The sequence below is a fragment of the Uncinocarpus reesii genome, genomic scaffold (assembly GCF_000003515.1).
Source record: "Uncinocarpus reesii 1704 scaffold_3 genomic scaffold, whole genome shotgun sequence".
NCBI classification, from domain to species: Eukaryota; Fungi; Ascomycota; class Eurotiomycetes; order Onygenales; family Onygenaceae; genus Uncinocarpus; species Uncinocarpus reesii.
The window spans coordinates 2,102,884-2,124,864 of NW_003052498.1; the positions used below are offsets into that span (position 1 = coordinate 2,102,884).

At 49.4% G+C, this 21,981-nt stretch overlaps 7 protein-coding genes across 7 annotated transcripts; 4 read left to right on the top strand and 3 right to left on the bottom strand.

Annotated features, from left to right (window-relative positions):
• Positions 1-156: 156 nt before the first annotated feature.
• On the top strand, positions 157-1,563 carry UREG_05493 (uncharacterized protein; the record flags this gene model as incomplete). The annotated part of the gene is made up of 1 exon (XM_002584758.1): positions 157-1,563. One exon carries the CDS (start codon positions 157-159, stop codon positions 1,561-1,563), a length of 1,407 nt encoding a protein of 468 aa, XP_002584804.1.
• A 718-nt stretch (positions 1,564-2,281) lies between these two features.
• Positions 2,282-3,436, bottom strand: UREG_05494 (uncharacterized protein; the record flags this gene model as incomplete). Its single annotated transcript, XM_002584759.1, has 2 exons — positions 2,282-2,944; positions 3,077-3,436. 2 exons carry the CDS (start codon positions 3,434-3,436, stop codon positions 2,282-2,284), a joined length of 1,023 nt encoding a protein of 340 aa, XP_002584805.1.
• A 257-nt stretch (positions 3,437-3,693) lies between these two features.
• UREG_05495 (uncharacterized protein) lies at positions 3,694-6,004 on the top strand (the record flags this gene model as incomplete). Its single annotated transcript, XM_002584760.1, has 8 exons — positions 3,694-3,780; positions 3,841-4,041; positions 4,106-4,232; positions 4,365-4,505; positions 4,546-4,874; positions 4,929-5,065; positions 5,123-5,804; positions 5,945-6,004. 8 exons carry the CDS (start codon positions 3,694-3,696, stop codon positions 6,002-6,004), a joined length of 1,764 nt encoding a protein of 587 aa, XP_002584806.1.
• A 544-nt stretch (positions 6,005-6,548) lies between these two features.
• Positions 6,549-8,999, bottom strand: UREG_05496 (uncharacterized protein; the record flags this gene model as incomplete). The annotated part of the gene is made up of 1 exon (XM_002584761.1): positions 6,549-8,999. The coding sequence occupies one exon, from the start codon at positions 8,997-8,999 to the stop codon at positions 6,549-6,551; it is 2,451 nt and encodes an 816-aa protein (XP_002584807.1).
• A 1,662-nt stretch (positions 9,000-10,661) lies between these two features.
• UREG_05497 (uncharacterized protein) lies at positions 10,662-13,384 on the top strand (the record flags this gene model as incomplete). The annotated part of the gene is made up of 6 exons (XM_002584762.1): positions 10,662-10,920; positions 11,179-11,628; positions 11,683-11,759; positions 11,812-12,161; positions 12,221-13,140; positions 13,215-13,384. The coding sequence occupies 6 exons, from the start codon at positions 10,662-10,664 to the stop codon at positions 13,382-13,384; spliced, it is 2,226 nt and encodes a 741-aa protein (XP_002584808.1).
• A 389-nt stretch (positions 13,385-13,773) lies between these two features.
• UREG_05498 (uncharacterized protein) lies at positions 13,774-15,826 on the bottom strand (the record flags this gene model as incomplete). Its single annotated transcript, XM_002584763.1, has 2 exons — positions 13,774-14,271; positions 14,339-15,826. 2 exons carry the CDS (start codon positions 15,824-15,826, stop codon positions 13,774-13,776), a joined length of 1,986 nt encoding a protein of 661 aa, XP_002584809.1.
• Positions 15,827-18,128: 2,302 nt separating this feature from the next.
• Positions 18,129-20,854, top strand: UREG_05499 (uncharacterized protein; the record flags this gene model as incomplete). Its single annotated transcript, XM_002584764.1, has 10 exons — positions 18,129-18,257; positions 18,311-18,381; positions 18,544-18,611; positions 18,666-18,834; positions 18,885-18,945; positions 18,994-19,533; positions 19,598-19,980; positions 20,034-20,245; positions 20,297-20,763; positions 20,813-20,854. The coding sequence occupies 10 exons, from the start codon at positions 18,129-18,131 to the stop codon at positions 20,852-20,854; spliced, it is 2,142 nt and encodes a 713-aa protein (XP_002584810.1).
• Positions 20,855-21,981: the final 1,127 nt, after the last annotated feature.

The following is a 21,981-nucleotide window of genomic DNA, read 5'->3' on the forward strand; positions in this document are numbered from 1 at the left end:
ACCAGTTCCTATGGATCCCAGCACCGACCCGAAAGAACCCAGTTCCTATGATCCTAGTACCGACCCGAAAGAACCCAGTTCCTATGGATCCTAGTACCGACCCGAAAGAACCAGTTCCTATGGATCCTAGTACAGACCCCGAAAGAACCAGTTCCTATGGATCCTAGTACCGACCCGAAAGAACCAGTTCCTATGGATCCCAGCACCGACCCGAAAGAACCAGTTCCTATGGATCCTAGTACCGACCCGAAAGAACCAGTTCCCATGGATCCCAGCACCGACCCGAAAGAACCAGTTCCTATGGATCCCAGCACCGACCCGAAAGAACCAGTTCCTATGGATCCTAGTACCGACCCAAAAGAACCAGTTCCCATGGATCCCAGCACTGATCCTAAAGAACCAGTCCCCATGGATCCCAGCACTGATCCTAAAGAACCAGTTCCCATGGATCCCAGCACTGATCCTAAAGAACCAATTCCTATGGATCCTAGTACCGACCCGAAAGAACCAGTTCCCATGGATCCTAGCACTGATCCTAAAGAGCCAGTTCCTATGGATCCCAACACTGATCCTAAAGAACCAGCTCCCATGGATCCCAGCACTGATCCTAAAGAACCAGTTCCTATGGATCCTAGCACCAACCCTAAAGAACCAGTTGATCCAGTCAGCCCTACTCCTCAAGACCCGAGCGTTCCTACCAATCCAACCCCCGATAGCCCAATGGGCCCTACCAACCCGACGAATCCTGATAGCCCAATGGGACCGACCAATCCAACGAATCCCGATAGTCCAATGGGCCCTACCAATCCGATTCCCGAAGGTCCAATGGGACCTACTGATCCAATCCCTGACGGTCCAATGGGCCCTACCAATCCGATACCTGATGGCCCAATGGGACCTACCAATCCGATTCCCGAAGGTCCAATGGGTCCTACCAATCCGATTCCCGAAGGTCCAATGGGTCCTACTGATCCAATCCCTGACGGTCCAATGGGCCCTACCAATCCGATTCCCGACGGTCCAATGGGCCCTACCAATCCGATACCTGATGGCCCAATGGGACCTACCAATCCGATTCCCGAAGGTCCAATGGGACCTACTGATCCAATCCCTGACGGTCCAATGGGCCCTACCAATCCGATTCCTGACGGTCCAATGGGCCCTACCAATCCGATACCTGATGGCCCAATGGGACCTACCAATCCGATTCCCGAAGGTCCAATGGGTCCTACCAATCCGATTCCCGAAGGTCCAATGGGTCCTACTGATCCAATCCCTGACGGTCCAATGGGCCCTACCAATCCGATTCCCGACGGTCCAATGGGTCCTACCAATCCAATCCCTGATGGTCCAATGGGCCCTACCAATCTGACTCCTGAAGGTCCGACGAAGCCCATCGATCCCAGTCCACAGGACTCTCCTGTTGACCCCACCTCGCATACCCCTGGTTCAAAGATCGCTGTCATACCCGATGAACCAAGTTCCCCACAAGGCCTGGATACTCCGGCTGGCCCTGATTCAAGAGGCGTTCTCAATCCCGATACCATGATCGACCCCAAATAGCGTCATTAAGATGCCACCGCCCATCGCGACCGCTTCCTAAAATAGATCCCAAATCCGCAGTTAAACTGAGATCCCAGTGTGTTGGCCTGCATGAAAACATGTTGTAAATACATTGATGTTTTTTCCCTTCTCTTCTTTCAGATGGGGTTTGCCGGAGCATGAGTGCTGATTCAATTGTCACAGCCCAATCATGGGAATTGATTATTTCACCAATGTTGGCCCGGCGTGTTGCTACTTTCATATGTCATGAGATTAATATTTTAACCCCAGATTGTACAGCAGTGGTACTGTTTGAAATAGCTTGACTAGAAACTGCTATTTGAGGACTAATTAGTAGGTTTCGATTGGTAGTTATCAATACCATATGCTATCGGTTATAACTAAACAGCCTCCAAATAACTCAGCGATTAATGAAAGATACAAATTTCATAACTGTTAGCCATAGTCATCCTTATTGTAACAAAAGGCACCAGAAGAACAGAAATGGAGAGTTCTGATACTGGCATGGAGCTATTAGAAGCTGCCAAAGGAATTGCCGGCGAGCCCTGATATTAGCATGCATTGGGGGAAAAAAATCGCCACGGCCCCAACCGAAGACACACCAGAACCCTGAGCTTGGAGACTTAGGCAATTACATGACGGCTAGCATAGAGCAAGGGGATTATAAGATTATGCTAGATGGCGGTACATTTCCCAAAAGGTATAGCCAGTATCCAACTTATTCTATTTTCTTCTCATGCGCTTCCTTTTGACTTCTCTTCTTTTTAGACATGGCCTTGTGTCCGGAGCCTAGCCACGGAATAGGAATGAATTTGCCCACTAAGTACTGATAATCATCATACTCGGGGTATTTCTTCGCGGTGATTCGCTCGGTGAGAACGGTGCTTGCTTGAAAGAGTAAAACATACCCCAAAGCACCAATGCCACTCCAGTTAACATATGTCTGAGTGGAATAGCAAGACCAAGCATACAACGTCAGCCAGACAGCTTGTTCTGCAGCGAAATTGGGGTGGCGGCACCAGGACCAAAGACCACTGATAACGAATCCACGATTGAGGTCGTCTGCGGAGAATTTGTCTTTGCACTCTTGAGGCACGCGCGCGGTTTCCTGATACGACTTTTTGGCGTTTTGGAAGTCCCACTGTTGTTGGTCGGCGAAGTATTCAATGATAATAAAAAAGATCATGGCGCGGGAGAATGCGAGATCAGGCAATCCGAACGCTGGGGCGGAGCGGACCGTATTCAGCAAGACGAAGATGTAAGTGGGAGTGGTGACCAAAACCAAGAGGAGAGACTGCGCCAAGCAGATGAAAAAGACGTTCAACAAAAAGAAGATGAAGCGATTGTTGATCCTGTCACGAACGATATTCCACCGATAATCCTGGGAGCCGATAGAGTAGCCGCCTCTTCTCCAGTAGTTATAAGTCAAGCGAGCCTGCATCATTGGCCGACGGTTAGTTGTGGGTTCATACAAGCAGAAAAACGAGCTTAAATAAGGAGCTTTTCAACTTACGCCCCAAATAAAAGTGCAGACAAATGCAGTCCAGGTTCGGTCCGTCGAGACGCCATTCAGATGAGACCAAAGAACGTAATGCCCATTATAGATAGGGGGAAGGATGCTCCACAAGCGGTCAACTTGAGAATAATTCTTATTAATTTCCGACACAACCAGTAACAATGGAACAAGGAAGAGCGAGAACGAGATAGCGACGACTAAAGGGTTTGTGCTGGTGTAAACGTGCTTGAGGGCTTGGAAGTCGCGTCCTGCGTCGAGTATCGCGGGAGGCAGGGATGCCAGCTGAGAAATAAAAGGCTGAACGCTCAAAGTGAAGTTTGCGCAGTCTGGAACAGCTGCTAGAGTGGGCAATGCCATGATGGAGCAAGCTGGGATGTGGCCGTCCTCGCTGGTGATGTTCGACGTCCGGGCGTGTTTACAGATGAGGTCAAGCTGCCCCAACGCCGCGCGCTTACGAGTGACACAAGCGCACAAGCGCCGCGCTAAAAAGAAGCTTAACGCGTCGACGTGCAACACGCGATGCAGGCGAACATCCAGCCGACGAGCATCTGGATGACGCTGGGATGCCATGACAGGCAGATGAGCTGCATCCCGCCTACACGGTGGGCAGTAAAATGGGCGCCAGAATTCTTTGTGTTGCCGAGAAACCAGCCATTGCCAAAGCAGTTGCTCAACACTTGTCTGGTGGCGCGTTACGAACGGTGCTTTGACTCCGAAGAAGTTACCCCTAGAGGCTGGAGTTCTGCTAATTCGACCTCTAGGCATCGATTCGTGGCAATCAGTACGTGAAGAATTATGAATTTCAGTTCGCATTTGGCCCTCCATGGGGTAACTCCAGTGTGACTATGACGAGTGTCATTGGCCATTTGACGGCATTGGACTTTGAATCACAATGGAGACACTGGCAATCTTGCCCCCCCGGGCAACTTTTTGATGCACCGGTGGCTGAGGACGTAGATAAAGTGTGAATTCTTTGCTGCGAGTTGTTTTCAGAAAGAGTCGATTTATTGACGTCCTTGCGTCTAGGACAATCTCGGCATTGCTGAAAATATTCGGAACAAAGCTAGACAAGCAGATGTTCTGTTCATCTGGACTGATTGTGATCGCGAGGGAGAGCACATTGGCTCAGAAGTGCGAAACCAGGCAGTGCGAGGTAACCCCAGGATTGAAATCAAAAGAGCAAGATTCAGCAACACAGAAAAAGCGTTGGTCATCCATCTCCATCTCTACATCATGCTATCCTAACTCCAAATCAGCCATGTTATACATGCCGCGAGGAATCCAGTCTTGCTAGACGAACGTCAAGCCCACGCAGTTGCCGCTAGAATTGAACTGGACCTTAGGATCGGCGCAGCCTTCACCAGACTTTTGACGCTTCAATTGGGAGCTTTGGGAGGGGCTCTCGCAGAGCGTCTAATCAGCTACGGTACGCAGGGACATAACCGTTTATTGAAATTGCCTGACAGCTTTAGGCTCTTGTCAATTTCCGACGTTGGGATTCGTCGTAGACAGGTACTTTCGCGTTAAGAATTTCAAACCTGAGCCATTTTGGTCGATCAAAGTATCACACACGCGAGACCGCAAAACCGTGAATTTCAACTGGAGTCGAGGTCACCTATTCGATAGAGCCGCAGTGGTAGTATTGTTTGAAAGATGTTTAGCTGCCAAAACAGCAAAGGTCACGAGGGTTAACAAAAAGCCTACGAAAAAGTGGCGCCCGCTACCATTGACGACTGTAGATTTGCAAATGATGGGAACGAAATTCCTGCGAATGGACAGTCAAAAAGTCATGAAAGTAAGACCTATACCACTTCCTACCATCATGTCTGACTTTAACGTCTATACCTAGGTTGCAGAGTCCCTTTATACTAAAGGTTTTATAAGTTACCCTCGAACAGAAACAGATCAATTTGACAAAGGAATAGACTTAAAGAAATTGGTGGAGAAGCAGGTTCAAGACGGGGCATGGGGTCCATATGCCCAAGGGTATGCTTTCCGTTGTTTTGTCTGAGTTGCGAGAAACATTTGGTTAACACGTTGTAGACTAATGGATGGTGCGTTTAAGCAACCACGCTCGGGTCGCCATAATGACAAAGCTCATCCTCCAATCCACCCTGTGACCTATGTCGCATCCTCTGTACTTACTGCTGACGAACGACGGGTCTACGAGTTTGTTGTTCGCCGATTTCTTGCTTGCTGCTCCGAAGATGCCAAGGGCGAGACAACAGAGGTTGATATCCAGTATGGAGACGAGAAGTTCCATGCACAGGGACTAGTGGTTCTAGAACGGAACTATCTAGACGTATACGTATACGATAAATGGGAGAGCAGCCAGGAACTCCCAAAATTCACCGTCGGTGAAGAGTTCGAGCCGAAAGAGGCCATCATCAACGAAGGCAAGACCGTTGCTCCGAACTATCTCACCGAACCGGAGCTTATCGGCCTCATGGATGCCAACGGGATTGGCACCGATGCTACCATGGCGGATCACATCGCCAAAATCAAAGAGCGGGAATATGCAGCCACAAGGCGCCGCGGCGGGAGCGGCAGGAATTCTGTTGATGAGTTCATCCCGACGAAGCTTGGTGTTGCGCTGGTTGAGGGCTATGATGATTTAGTGCTCGATCTAGCCGATTGCCCTAGTCTTTGCAAGCCGTTTCTACGGAAGGAGATGGAATTGCGTATGCGAGATATATGTGCGGGAACTAGAACGAAGAGGCAAGTTGTAAGTGAGAGCCTGGAAATGTATCGCCAGGTTTTTGTGCACACACAGCGCAGAATGGAGGTCCTCAAAAGATCTTGCAGGAAATATGTTTTTGATGAAGGAGGATAGCATCTAGCTAGCATTTAATTTCATAAAATTAGCAACTGTTGAATGCCGCATTTTTCGATTACTTTGTTATAAGCGAGTTTATAACTCCATGAACCAAGATTTAGGACTTTATTCTTTCCAGTATAGAATTCCATAAAACAATGCTTTTTCTTTTAAACCGCCAACGTGCCCATTAAGTTGCCCACGAAAATGTAATGTAAACCGGTACTGAGCCGTCGAATCATCCTGCGAACAAGGGGCAAACGCTCCTGGACTCCACATCAAAAAAACCGTAAAAGCCACACCATAAACATCCCACGAAAAAGCGCAAAAGACCGTAACGCCGGCTTTTCCTTCTTTCACCTCGTCCTTTTAGCTTGTAAATTGGAGGGGTAGGTCTACGCCCAAAAACAATCTCTTCTTGCATTTATCCTGTCTCCACGCCACAGGCAACGCGGTCAGTTTTTTTGACAAGCGCGTTCGGGGGGATTTCCATCAGAAGGCGAGAAGGCGAGAGGAAATAAAGGCCGTGATGGTAAAGGCGGGACGGACCACAGACCGCAGCGATTTTGGCCAAAAGATCTAATGGGTTAAAAAGAAGTCAGCTGCCTGTAAAGCGCTTGAGAAATAACCAAGGATGTATCCATACCGGTAAGTTCATTCAGGGGCACTTATTTTTTCTTGCCCTTCTTTGAACCGCCTTTCTTTTGGCCGTCTCCACCGGAACTTGGAGGATCTGGAGCTGCCCAACGGCTGGGACTCCAACCCGGGAGGTTTCGGTTCAGGCGTCGCGGTCGCCCACCTACTTGCCTCAAGTCCGGCGGGCTTTGGTTCGGTCGGGCCAGCAGAAGCCCATCTGCTGGCTTCGAGCCCAGGAAGCTTGGGTTCAACAGAGGTTGAAGTCTCGGGAGACTTGGGTTTTGACTCTGTTTCCCCCTGGGGCACGGCAGACTTCTCAGAGGATCCAGTCGCTGGCGGTTCGTCTTTCTTGTCCGACTTGGATTCGCTCTTCGAGTCAGCGCCCTCTGTCACTGAACTTTGTGAAACCGGTGGCTTCTCCTCCTTGGAACCTGGAGGTGAAGTTGTAGGTTTGCCCGGCTTCGCATCATTCTTGGCTGGAACTTGAGACGGCGGTGCTTGCCCCGATGGCGCGGCACCGAAAGTGACTTTCTTGCGCTCAATTCCCAGCTTGGTGACACAACTGGCAATGTCGAACTCGTGGATCCGGAGGATTGAGTTGATCCCGGTGATGTCCCGTCCGGCTTGCAACGCGCGTTCTCGTAAATCTTGAACCGCGAGTGCTGAGCTTATTGCCGAGTTGTCAGCTTCCCTTGCCATGTCTTTGACCTTTTTCAGCTCTTCAATGGTGACAGCTCCCTGAACGCTGCCACCAACCGGCCGAGCTTCTAAATCCTTCACCTTAGCAGATAACCCGTTTACATCGCTCTTTAGAGAATCGATGCTCTTGTCCCGGGTCTTCAAATCGTTGGATACCTGCGTGTTGAGTTGCTTGCAGGCATACTTGACATCCTCGTGTGTGGCGCAATGGCTTCGAATGGAGTCTAACTCCCCATTGAATGATCGCTCCAGCTCTTTCGAGGACTTTTCCAACTTGAGAAGATCTGCTGGCCAGGTCTTCGAGATCCAGGTCTCCAAGGAGCCATCCGTTCGGCGAATGGCATCTGAAAGGGCCTTGGTTTCCTGCTTCGTTGCCAGAGTTTCCTTGAGCGCCGCGATTTCATTAACTGCGGCCAGTTGAACATCAGTGAGGGAACTACCCCGTTGCCAGGGTTGTTCCGCTTTCAACTGGTTAACAAACTGGCCAACAAGTTTAACGTCAGCGGCCAGGTTCTTCTGTTCTGTCTCCAAGGTTGTTGATGTTTTCTTGACAGAAGACAGCTCGTGGCTGAGTGTGGCGATCTCGTCTTCGACCCTGGTGAAGGATTCGGTCCATGGCTGGCTGTCCACCTTCTTCTGAATCAGCCTGAGACTTGCCTCGACACTGGCGACTTCGGAATTCATCACTACGGACTCCTTCCACTGATCGAGGTCTTTCTGCAGGCGCGTGATCCGGGTTGTCAACTCTTTCGAGTCAACACTTGGGCTTGAAGGTGGCAGCTGCTCCAACCGTTCGTTGAAGCCCTGTAGTCGAACAGCAAGTTCGCTTTGTGGCAACTCCCACGGTTTTGCCTCCCATTGAGCGACCAGTCCTTGGACCTGGTCCTGAAGGGACTGCAGAAAACCGCTGTCTTTGGCGTTGGTTGCCTTTTCGGTAGCGAAGTCGGTAACTTGTCGTTGTAGCTGTTCGAATCGAGCATCGAACTGGTCGACCTGCGTTCGGATCTGGACAAGGCCGTCTCCTACTAGCTCAGGGATTTGCTGTGGCCAAGCACTGACCGTCGCAGATAAGTCGTTGAATCGGCGTTCGAGAGATTGGAAGTTGTCGACGAATCCCTCGAATTTGGCGATGAATGAATTGACACGACTTTGTTCTGCTGCCAATTGGGCTTGAACATGTTCAAAGCCAGCTCCCTCCAGAGGCTGACTGGACACTCCGTGCAATTCACGAGTGAGTCTTTGGATCTGACGGGCGAACCACATCATCACCATGGATTGAACAAGCACCAAACTGGCGGCGACGGTGTAGATATTCGGGTGTCGACGCATGTGGTCCCCGACGAGTAAACCTAGTCTGGCAACGAACCATTCCGGGTATTCTGAACTGTCCTCAACCAAGAAGTTGTCGAACACAATGTGTTCGGCACCTCCAAAGGGGACAGTCGGTGTCGGGATTATTGCAGTCGTCACGGTCGCTGACGGGATTGAATCATCTGTTGCCGTCTCTAACACGCGTGAAACGAGGGTTTCCCCAAGAACCGGGTCAGTAGACGGCAATGTTTGATTCAACAAGCTCGAGAAGTCATTCACGGGCTGATTAAAGCGACAGTAGAGGGCCGAAACACCCTGTGCAGCGGCGGTGAGCTGGAACGAGCCCACCAGTCGCTCGGCCACTGGTCTCTGTGGGTTGAGAGTTGTCAAGGGGACAGAGAACCAATTGCTAAATATTGTGAGCCCCGCGAAAAGCACCACAAGAATTGTCGGCTCCATTCTCTTCGAAGTGAGATTGAGAGGGCTAATTTACAATGTCAGACGTAGATTTTCGGATTGGGGTCCTAATACTAACCCGAGAAGGAGGTGGTTGAAGATCTAAAGTAGATCGGGATGGTGCAAAAGTTTGCACGAGAGGATTCAAAGAGCGAAGGATGGCTGGATGGAGGGATATGGAGGGTAGAGAGAGAGAGATTGCCGGCTCTTGAAAAGGAGAGAGATATCACGTCAAAGTGATAGATTGGAGAGTTGAGAGTGGAGGATGAGAAGGCAGGTTCAGTGGGAATCGAGTGATCGAAAGATGAAGGAAAGAAGAAAGATAGAGAGGAGAGGGAAAATATAAAAGAAGAGATTTGTGGGCGTTTGTTTTGAGAAAGGACACACGTGCTAAGCGAGAATCTAAGCAACAGAAAACAGGGCAATTTAAACGGAAGTTCCCGTTGCTAGGGCAAGTTTCGTCACCGAGCAATGCTCAAAGAAAAAAGAATCAGACGGAGAGCTCGGTGGAGGGAATCTGGCATGGGAGGCTGCCAAGCAGTCAGCTCCTAGAGGCATTCTACGCAGGTGAGGCCTCTCTGATAGAACGGCAGTGGCGGCGGGTCGGCAGCACTCAGGTGTCTCTCTTTGCTTTTATACTGCCATGTATTTGCAATAAAGCCGACTCCTTTCAACCACATTTGCATGGCATTACAAAGGGCCATGGATACAACTGGGCAAACAAACGCTATCACTCAAAAGATAATGGAAAGTAAGAGTTACTGTTTCTTCTCTCAAGAAGAACCAAGCAATTGATAACTACAACAACTAGACAAAGGGAATATAACCACTGGACGATGTTGCTCATGTGGTTCAAAATCGGGTGTTCCCTGTAGCCCAAGCCGTTCTGTATGTCTCTGGGTAGACGTCTCCATAGAAGAACGAGCATTTAGTTCTTGGTCATGTCAAGACAGCCGCTTCTGACGCAGAAGATCCATTGTCAGCCAACAACAAAGAGGACCATAAGTCCACAGAACAAGAGGCATTCTTTCAGCAGAGCAGACAAACAGCAGGGCTGCTTGCTTTTGACCTGGTTGCAGCATTGGGTGTGATTCTTTCTTGAAGATGAAGTCTGGATGGAGATTGAAGATGGTCGTTGCGACAAGGTTTGTCACGTGATGTAAATACGATACAATTGCGCTAGTAACAGACCATGTATTGCTAGTTACATAAAATACCGCTAACTAGTTACGGTTAAAGTCGCTCATCCCGCGAATCATCCAACGCGTGACGCCATTTTTAGATCCTCGTCAACTATGAGTAACTTGTGCACTGCTCAAGTAACAACACGTCCGGAGCCGGGTACAGCTCTGCGTAGATGTTGAAGACTTCATCCCTCTGAGATCGGATGCGGAAAATACTGCCCACCAATGCGCAACTCTGGCTGATGAGCCATGGACGTCGATGCTGTTTGGAACCAGACAGCTTACCTTCATTTTGGCTGTTCGGTTGGATGCTTGTTTGTGCGACCCGTGCCAATGACGCCATCGGTGTACGGCCCTTGGAGAAGCTTGGTTGATGCTTGGTGGATTGGCGGTCTTGGTGCTCCATCCCTGAACACCAACTCACCATCGTCCGGCATGTCTGGTGCTGGGGGCCATTATTCCAAATGATGCACAACCCAAGATGTCATCCACAATTCCCGATGACGTGAGCCATTCGGGAGAGGGTTCGATGCCCACACTCCTGGCCTTGGGCGAGGAGGCCTCAGCCGCAGAAGGTGTGCCTCGCCTGTGCAGATCACCGACCAGGGAGTTCTCTGCACCGACCCTCGAAGGGGTGCATTGGTGCACAAATCAACGGGCTCCTCCGTGCGGAGAGGCAGACACTATTCTCCAGCTGTGGAGCATGTCTGTTCAGACGATCGCCCATGCCGGAGCAGTGGGTACGGGAAAACAAAGCTTCCTCTCTTCTGCGGCCGGAACCATGGGAGGACGGTGTCCAACTCGGATACGCTGGGCCGATTCACAGGCGCATGGTGTTCCTCTCATCCCAGAAGATACCGTTATGACATAAAGTCCGTCTGGTCTGCCTTGTATAACTTCTCCGCGGTTTCCTAGGCTGAGGATCTGCCCAAGTTGACATGTGGTGCTGCCCACCCAGATCGGAGCACTCCATCGTCCCCGTCCCTTTTTATATTTAGCCCTCCATCTCCCCGCGTCCCACTTGGCCCAATTCCCTGTTGTAATCCAGATCTCTATCGCTTCTCTTTTTCTATCGAGTCTTCCGAAAATGGACCCAAAGCACGAAAAGGGCGGAGGTAGTCCTCAGCAGGAACAGGATGAGGTCAAGGTCGAAAGTAGCAATGCCATCTACGACGTCGAAAATCGAACAACCTCCGGGAAGATGAATGCCGTGTTTGAGAACCCTCTGGCACGGGTATCCCGAGACCAATTGCTGGCTGACGTCGAACGGTTTTGCCAAAAATTCAACCTCATGGACCACATCGATGTCTTCAGAAAAGGAGCTTTGGTGTCCCAGAATCCAAGCGGTGCAATGGAGCTACCGGATCTCGATGATGAGGATAGGGAGGCCTTACGAAAAGAGACCACACACAAATGGGCACAGCCAGCTGCACTTTATCACCTTACGAGTATGTGATGCTGTTCCAGTCCGCCATGCTAATTGCTAAGTCCAGTTTCGGTAGTTATGTGCTCCATCGCTGCGGCCGTGCAGGGTATGGACGAGACGGTCAACAACGGTGCGCAGAGGTTATATTTGGACGTGCGTCTACCCCTGCCTACACCACCCACCTTTTGGCTAATATTCATGATAGCGGTTCGGCATCAAACCTTTCTCAGAGGGTGGAAGGTTCTCACAAGCAATGACGGACAACTTGACGGGACTGATTGTCGGTGCTCCATATCTGGCCTGTGCCATCCTTGGTTGCTGGTTGACGGAACCTCTCAATCGATATACCGGTCGCCGAGGCACCATCTGGATTTCATGTCTCATAGCTGCAGTTGCCTCCGTCTGGGAAGGTGTCGCTAATTCCTGGGTCAACCTCTTCATCGCTCGTTTCGTCCTTGGTCTAGGCATCGGTTCCAAGTCGTCTACCGTTCCTGTCTACGCAGCTGAATGTTCGCCTGCCCCTATTCGCGGTGCATTGGTTATGATGTGGCAAACGTGGGTTCTGGTATCTTCAACACAAGGTCATAATATACTCGGCTGACGCACACTTCTAGATGGACGGCCTTTGGTATCATGTTGGGAAACATCATGGGCGTGGCATTCGGGGGTTTGGAGCCTGACCTGGCATGGCGTCTTATGCTTGGCTCAACCGTTGTCTTACCTCTCGTTGTCTGCGCCCAAGTCTACTTTTGTCCAGAATCCCCAAGATGGCTCATTGAGCACAATAAGATCGAGAAGGCATTTAGATCGTTCCGCATCCTTCGTCCCACGGACCTCCAGGCTGCTCGGGACCTCTACTATGCCTACGTTGGAGTCGAGATAGAACGAAAAGTAAACCGAGGCAAAAACTTCTTCACTATGGTCTGGGAACTATTTACAATCCCCCGCAACGCCCGTGCTACTCTCGCATCTACCATCGTGATGTGGTTGCAGCAGTTCTGCGGTGTCAACATAATCGCGTACTACTCAACCGAAATCTTCCGCGAATCCGGTTTCAGCATGTCCTCCGCCCTCCTCGCCTCCATGGGCACCGGTATCCTCAACTGGGTCTTTGCCCTTCCCGCCTTCCTCACCATCGACACCTGGGGCAGACGCAACCTCCTTCTCTTCACCCTCCCCTGGCTCGCTCTCTTCCTCTTCTGGTCCGGCTTTTCCTTTTGGATCGAACCGGGTGATCCTCATAGCAAAACCAGATTAGGCATGGTCACAACCGGCCTCTACCTCTTCGAAGTGTTTTACTCCCCCGGCGAAGGTCCCGTTCCGTTCACCTACTCCGCTGAAGCCTTCCCACTGCATGTCCGTGAAGTCGGCATGTCCTGGGCAACGGCGGTCACTTGGTCTTTCAACTTTATCATCTCGTTTACGTGGCCTCACTTGCTCAGCGCGTTCAAACCGCAGGGCGCTTTTGCCTGGTATGCCACCTGGTGTTTGATCGGGTGGTTTTTGGTTCTCTTCTTCGTCCCAGAGACTAAAGGTTTGTTTATTGAGGCTCCCTGGCAATTCTTGCAATTTGGGGTGATTATACTAATAACATTGATCTCCCTGTAGCCCTCACCCTCGAAGAGCTCGACCAAGTATTTTCGGTCCCGACTAAGAAGCACGCCTTGTACCAATTGAAAAATGCCGTTTGGCACTTCCGCACTTGGATTTTACGGGAAAAGCTGGATCCATTGCCCAAACTTTATGTTCATACCGATGATAAACTAAATGAATCTTGAGGCAAACTGGGCTGACACCATTTGCAATGGAGTAACTATAATTTTATTTGAGATTGGTGTTGTAATTTGAGGAATCACTTTCTCTTTCCATGGGCATTTTTCTTGTGAGCTCCAAGGCTATATTGCCATCGATACGCAGTATACGCTCTAGAGAACTGAAACAAAATTGCCCAATACCATTGATTAAGACTTTGACAGTTAATAAATTCCCCCTTTTCAGGACTACCTGCGTAGAAAACCAGGAACTGAACAAGTACAGTTCGAATATTAGAAATCCCTGCCGCCAAACTTCATCCAACGCCAAAGAACCCTTTCTCATTTTAAAGAAGACTACGACATGGAACTCCAACGCTTGCAAAAAACCAACGAATAATAACGAGGGGGAGTTATTATTCCGGCCCAAAGTGTCGAGACGGAGTGTGGACGTAATTTGGGTTGAACGTCGTGGACGTCCACCAACGACTCGACCTCCTGCCGCGCGAGACCGAAGGACTGCCGGAGCGAAACCGTGCCGGCCAAGTGATGTCCTCCTTGACCGGCATGCGGTCCGCCGCCCTCTTGGCTTTCTGCCTTCTCACGATATACCGGCGGCCTTCCTGGTAGTCGACGACCGACGGGCTTTCGCAGAGCAGGTTCCGCTCTAGCTCCGGCGGCACCTCACTCTCGGAGTCGTGCCCCTGGGAATCGCTGTCGCTGTCGCCACCGGCAAGGTGGAGAATCTCTTGGTCCAGGGCGGAAAGGGGAGCGTCTGGGGAGTATGGGGGAGCGTCTGAGTGATCAGGCTCCTCTTCCATTACTTCCTCGATGTGCTCGTCCAGCGTCTTCCGTGCTGAATCGAGAGCGGCTTGCGCTAGGGCGATATCCTCCTCGAGAGCGATAATGTCGGCCTATACCACCAGGGTTAGTATGGATATTGCACAGCCTGATTAAGAAAAGGGATAAACCCCAACTTACCTGCAAGTATTGAACATCGCGCTTGACAGCGCACGTCTTCAGGCTGACGTCTTCTGCTTCCTCGCGAGCGTCCCGTATGTCGCTGTGAGCAGCGGTGACTTCCTGCTCAAGGTCGTCCATGTCGTCGAGCAGCCCATCGACGAGCTCCTTGGTCTCTTGACAGGCTTTCGCCATGCCATCGCGGGCGGCGGTGACTTTGCCGTCAACCTTACTGCGCTCACTCTTGAGCTCCCGAACGAGCTCCTCGGTTTGCCGGCAGGCCTCGCCCATGTCCTCCCGGGCAGCGACAATTCTCCGCTCCAGCTCGCCGTGCTCCTCCTGCAGTTCATGGATGAGCTGGTCGACCGCTTTCTGCTTCGGAATTTTCTGGGTTGCCTTTTTGATCCTCGCTACCTGAGACTTCAGACGCGCTTTTTCGGATTCAAAGACTTCGACCCAGTTTCCGAGATGGCTTTCACGCAAGCGAGAGGTGACCTTCGTGAACTCCTCCTTGAATGAAGGGATCAGCGATCTCGCCGCTTCGATTTCCTCTAGAAGCTCGTCCTTGGCATCTTTCAGCGATTCCTTGAACTTCTTGAGATGTTCTCCCAGCAGGCCGTCTCTCGACGGGAAGGGGAGATACTGCTCTTGAACTCTAGCGGCGGAATCGATGACGTTGTTGGTGACCTCGTTCGCTCGACGCTCAGAGAAGCTAAGTAGGTGATTGATTTGCACAATCCGCTCTGACATAAGCTTCTCGTTGCTGGAGATCATTGCGTCGATTTTGTTAGCAGAGGTAACCATCGCTTTGTTTGCAGCCTGGAGCTTCTTCAGCAATTGGGCCTGCTGGCAACTGGCCTCGTCGATAGCCAGGGCAACTTGATTGCTGTCCATTAGCGCCTTGCGGATCATTTTTGCTCCAACTTCCTTGCATACGGTGTGAACGGTCATGAGGAACATAGAAGTCGTCCCAAAGATCACCGCTAGAGCACAGCCGAAAAGAACATAAACGACCACCACGAAAGGCAACCGAGGATATGTTGAGGAGACAGCCACCCACTTAGCGGCGTGACTGCCTAGCAGTTGCGCTTCGAGGATCCAACTGTAGTTGTTTTTTGGTTCGGCAGCACTAGCTGCCTCAGCAGTTGAATCCATGGCTCGTGCTTCAGGGAAGTTAGGCAAAATTGCCGTGTCAGCAGCCGCTGTCGTAAACGCCGTGATCGTAAGGGACCCTGTAGGACTGGGCAAGTTACTGGCAAGAGTAACTGGGGGGACAGAGCAAATCGCGGAGGGGACAATCGTGCTGCTGACACTTGTATAGGCAAGTGCAGGGACCGTGGTCGCAGGGAGCTCTATCGACTTTCGCCATGGGCCGATGGCGCCAACGGCTTCCCCGATTTTGTCCAGCACAAAGCCAAGGCGAAGGCCACCCTGCATTCGTAGAGGAACAGGGGCATCGGGATGAATGATTCTCATAGGAATCGTTTGAAATGCCCCGAAAAAGGCCATGGAAAGGGAAACCAGAAACAATCCAACTAGTTCCATGCTGAATGAGTACTCGATGGAAAACGGTTTAACGGTCGAACGCGACCTACAGCCCAGTTAGTTAGTATAAAATTTAATAAAATCATGACAGAAAAGAGTATTTAGGCCTTCTCTAGCAGGATAAATCATCTAGTTGTATGATGCTGCAGCAATCAAAGTCTGGAACTGACCTTTCTGATCCCCTTACAAGGTGGCTTATTGAAGCAAACCAGACCGACACAGATCGGTGGCTGTGATACTGGGAGGGTCTGTTCCCTTTTAAAAGATATTTATTCTGACTTGAAGGCAAGAACCCAATGCTTGGATATTCGCCCCAGAACGGAGAACAGTAGCTGGGTAATTGTTGGGTTCTAGGCACAAGAGCAGAAGGGACGGAGACTCGTAAACTTTTAAAAGTAGGAATGGAAATGAAAGGAGTATGAATGATGGGGTAGCTTGGAAGTTGTAGAGATTTTAGTGAAAGGAATGTAAACAAGAGTAGTCGGAGAGGAAGAAAGAAAGTGAGAGGAGGAAAATTTTAAGGCCCCCATTCTTCATGTGTCATAGAAGAACAGATTCAGCGAAAAGTGACGGGAATTGCCTATAAACACAGTGTGACGAGTAAAGCTTGAGCAAATTTGTAGCTTCACTTCCGAAATAAACGGAATCTGCCGCCCACTTGGTTCTCCATTCAATTCCAAGTATGAAGTAGTGGTAGTCGTAAAGGCCTCTATTGAACTTGATAAGGGGGAAATTCAAGACCATATTTGATTCAAAGATCACGGCCTTGAAGATGTAGGTTACGTAGGAGCATCATTTCACTCGCCCGTAGATCAATCAGGAAGTCGTCAGATTGACAATGGCAGTTAGAGAATATTGTCTCGAAGCTTCTGTTCCATTTTATCCAAAATAGCTTGTTCAAAAACCAGTAATCGGTTTGCCAATCGCAAATGTATTTTTGATAGGAGTTTAAAACATAGGCTGATAGATTTAGGGGATTATTATAAATTAGCATTTGAGGCATCGGAAGAAATCAACATAGATCATCAAACCAGGTTACCATGGTCTGAAAGACTAGGAAACCCTTGACCGAAATCAAGGTTCTCCCTTGATAATCTTATCAGGGATTCAATATGTGGTTGAGGCCCACCTTGGGTTTATGAGATCCAATATACGAAGGCAAAAATCATGGGAAAGGACTGATGCGTATGTATTGACTTCAAAATAGAGATAGGCACGCTTAAGAAGTTAAGATGGCGATTCCCCGTTAGACTAAACGGTCGGCCAGCGTTTTGCCGTAGTATAAAGTAGCTGCGAGACCAGCAAGGTTGATCAAGGTAGAAATGCCGTGCAGGCGTCCAAAAGACTTGTTCAGTTTCATCATCTCTTTTGAATGTGGCCCAGGTTCATGGTATTTCTTCCTGTCCACGGATTCTTATGGAATGTGTTAGTGTCAAGGGATCCCCGCGAGCTTCGGCGGCTATTGACGAACCTTGGAGCTCTCTCTCCTTGTTGACTCTGGAGACTGCAGGTTCCAATACCAACATATTTGTTAGGCCGCTAAGGAAAGTGATGGCAATTGGAAGCAAGGTTGAAAGTCGATGGTTTTCGGCCAGGACACCAGATATGCTCGAGGGGCCAACACCTCTAAATGATCTCTCGCCCGGGTATGTTATGGCGGTTACCAAAGGCAGGATAGTTTGCAGGCCGAAGTATACCGGAAAGATTGATGACTGTAATGCTGCAAACTGCGGACGAGGTAGGCTCTTGAATGCGATAATCCCCCCTACAAAGCTCTATGAAAGGATTAGCTGCCACGTTAGATAAGATGTACTTGTAACAAGCGTACTTGATAGGTTTGGGCTCCTAGCAATGTTCCATAGCTATATAGCGACCATTAGCTTTGCCCGAGTCCTAGAGTGAGCAACGATTCCGATCATGATACCTGATGATATGAAATGGGGCTAAATAATTAGCTTTCTCAGCCATTTTTGCAAAGTAGAAGATAATAGAGAGTTCGTCAATTGATAAGCCGCAATCCTCGCACTGTTGAGTCGCATCTTCATCTGAAGTCTGATGGAGACCCGGAGAAGGTGAGGTTGGAGTGCTTAGTCAGTGATTTCGTCATGTCACGTGCTCTCGCGTCAACCTTAACTTGACGTTCCCGCCGAGACGCGTCTGCCTGGAGCATCTGAAAGGGCGGTATGGATGTGAGACTGCAGGCGATTTCACACACTCGATTGTCCATGCTATTGATCTTCTGATTTTCAGGTGGATAGGAGGTACAATGGCTGAAAAAGAAGCTACAGTGTACATCGTGGATGTTGGGGAATCCACGGCGAAATGCCATTCGGGAAGAACGATATCGGATCTAGATTGGATGATGAACTATGTCTGGGATAGAATCACAACAACGGTAGGCCGGCTCAAAGATACTGTATCTCATTTGTATTAACACGTCTCTTTTAGGTTGCTACAGGGAGGAAGACGGCTACTATTGGAGTAGTCGGGTTGAAAACAGATGGCCAGCATTCACCGTCGTCCGTTTTTAAGCATACATTCTAATTTCTCTACAGGCTCTTCAAACTATTTGTGGGAGAAGGACAAGGAAGACAGTTATGCACATTTATCAGTTTTTCAAGGCATTGGGCAGTATGTTACAGATATGGCAATGAGAGCTCTTCGTTTACTAACGCCCTTAGAATGCTATTGACGGACATTCGCAAGTTACGCGACGTGATGAAGCCAAGCAAGACTACTGAAGGTGATGGTATGGATTGAGTGTACGATACGCATGGGCTAACATTTCACTGACACTTTATAGCAATATCTTCGATCATCCTAGCCATTGATATGATTGAACGGTTTTGTAAAAGGCTAAAATATAAACGGAGAATTATTCTCGTCACCGACGGAAAAGGTCAAATGGATTCAGACGGCATTGATGGAATTGTTACGAAGATCAAGGACGAGGGAATAGAGCTAATAATTCTGTGCGTTCCTATATGCAATTTAACCTCCCATACGGTACTGATGACAACAGTGGTGTGGATTTTGATGATCCTGACTATGGAGTCAAGGAGGAAGACAAAGATCCGCAGAAAGTACGTTGCAAACATTACATTGTGAGAAACTAATGCTGACATTACTAGATCGAAAATGAAGCCACGCTCAAGCACCTAGCCGATAGGTGTGATGGAATGTTTGGAACCCTAGCCCAAGCCATTGATGAGATGTCTATTCCTCGAATCAAAATCGTGAGATCGAATCCGTCGTTCAGGGGCGATTTAAAACTAGGCGACCCTGAACACTATTCCATTGCACTAACAGTCCAAGTTGAGCGGTATTACCGAACATATGTTGCGCGCCCGCCAACTGCAAGTGCATTTGTTTTATCTACCGCACTATTGGACAGACGAGAGGCGGCCGAGTCTGCCACTTTACGAGATGGGGAATCTAGCGCCGAACCCGCTGACCCCAGTGCTAATCTAACGAGTGTGAGGAACGCTCGTTCGTATCAGGTCGATGATAAGGATGCACCTGGCGGGAAAAGAGATGTTCCACGAGATGACCTTGCTAAAGGATACGAGTATGGCCGCACAGCGGTGCATATTAGCGAGTCAGACGAGAATATTACCAAATTAGACACTGATGCTGCCCTGGAATTTATTGGGTTTATTGACAATGAAAATGTATGTTGCCAACCACACCTTTTTGTTTTTTCTTATGGAAAAAAGAGCTAATGTAGCTCATTAGTATAAACGCTACATGAGCATGTCCAATGTGAACGTCATCGTGGGACAAAAACTCAATGAGAAGGCAAGCCTCGCGCTATCTTCCATTGTTCACGCCCTATTTGAACTAGAATGCTATGCCATTGCGAGACTGGTTACCAAGAAAGGCAAACCGCCTTTGGTTGTGCTTCTTGCCCCCCTTATTGAACTTGGCTTTGAATGCCTTCTTGAAGTGCAGCTCCCCTTCGCCGAAGATGTTCGATCTTATCGCTTCCCACCTCTCGACAGGATAGTTACGGTGTCAGGAAAGGTAGTAAAAGAGCATCGAAATTTACCCAGTGACGAACTACTCGATGCAATGGACAAATATGTTAAGAATATGGACCTTTCCGAGCTTGACAACGGGTACGATTACGAGGCATCTTTCATTTAGAATCGCTGCTAACACAGAGCGACAGAAACCCTCTTGAATCCATGGCTTTGGAAGACTCCTTCTCGCCACTTCTTCATCGAATTGACCAAGCGATTCGCTGGCGGGCCGTACGTCCGACTGAGTCCCTTCCTCCAATCCCTAAAATCCTGGATAAATTATCCCATTTCCCGGAGAGATTGATCGACAAAAGCCAATCTAGTCTTAAAGGCCTGATTTCTGTTTCCGCGGTCAAGAAAGGTAAGTCAAACCGGTGGCTTGGTTGACATTTTATGCTTACGATCACAACAGTACCACCTAGAGTGAAGGGTCGTAAACGCAACAGAGATGTAGACAAGCCGCTCTCAGGTCTAAATGTGGACGAGTTACTCCGTGGAGAGAAACGTCTCAAGATATCACCCGAAAACCCCATTCCGGAATTCAAGCAAACCCTTGCCAATACCGAAGATGTCAGCGCGATCGAAGAAGCTGTCAAGCAAATGTCTGTCATTATGGAGACTCAAATCAGAGAGAGTGTCGGCGATGTCAATTACGACCGAACAATTGAAGGTATTGGAACCATGAGGGAGGAGCTAATCGCGTATGAAGAACCGGGGTTGTATAATGACTTCATCCGAAGACTGAAGCAAAAACTACTAGACGATGAGTTAGGTGGCGATAGAAGGGAAATGTGGTGGCTTGTACGAAAGAATAGGCTAGGCTTGATTGATAGTCACGCTTTGGATATATCTGATGTGACGGAAGATCAAGCTCGAGAGGTAAGTAGACAGCGTTCTACTTCACAAACCCCGACTAACTTGTTTGCAGTTTCTGTCATCGCGACCTACAGCTAAAAAAGCGGTGATATGATTGTACTTGGACGCCGTTGAATGACTTCAAGGATGTTGGATGTATTGGCGTATAAGCGGATTCATAGCTTGGGTATAGTTAGTCGTCAGATATCTAAATACATTGCACCTACTCCGTAATGACTTCTTCGCGCCTAATCCTTGAAACGATCGTGCTAGCTCAACGCCGTTAAGAGAGAACTGATTCCAACAAATCAAATCCAAAATTAGGATAAGTCAGGTACTGCTTTTGTATTAAGAGATCTTGTCTGCTCGTTTCTTTCCAATCTGGATTTTTCTCCCGACCCTAGGTCCGTTAGTAACACTAGCAAAGAGGATGAAAGTCGCAGAACCAACCTTTCAACATCCTCATCAACGATATTCAGCATCGCATTCTGGACCTCAAGCTCGTTATTGATCGCAATCCCGAGCTCTCTCTGCCTCGCCACAATCTTGCGTAACTCCTCAACGCCAACATCTTGGTCCGACATAATCTGTTTCTGCAACTGCAACACGCCTTCATTGTCCAGTTGCCGAGTCTGCTCTGTCTCCTTGCCCAGAACCCTCCCAACTTTCGGTTTCGTATGGCTGTTCCCAATAAGAGCTTGTTTATCCTGTATCGAAGCCACCGCCGCATCCAATTTACTCTTCGCAACCATCGCATTTAGTAGATTTTCCAGGCCATCTTTCTCCTTCCGCGCACTGGCCACCAGGTCCTTTCTCCGCCGTAGTTCTCCTTCACCAAGTTTCGCCCCGCCCCATCCGGATTTATCACCTAAATTCTTCAACCCTTCTTCCAGGGCTGCAAGCAACGTGCCGACTTTGACCAGACTACTTTTCGCCTGCGCGGAACATTCATGTTGCTTTTGGGGCGTAGACGCCTGGTCTCTTCTCGTGAGGTGCAGTCTCGCCTCGTGTAAATGGGTTTTGACGTCGCGATGGCAGTCCAACCAGGTTGTAGGATCGGCTATTGGCCCAGCGCCGGGTCCAGTGATAGCAGCATGTAAAATCGACGCGTGAGAGGGGGTGTTGCTCAAGGCCGCGCTGGGAATGTTGAGGAAGGTTCTCCAGGCGCTCGTATCACGCCATCGCGAATCCTCAGAGTCATTTATAGCGCGAAGGTATGTCTCTAGGCCCTTTCGTCTTTCT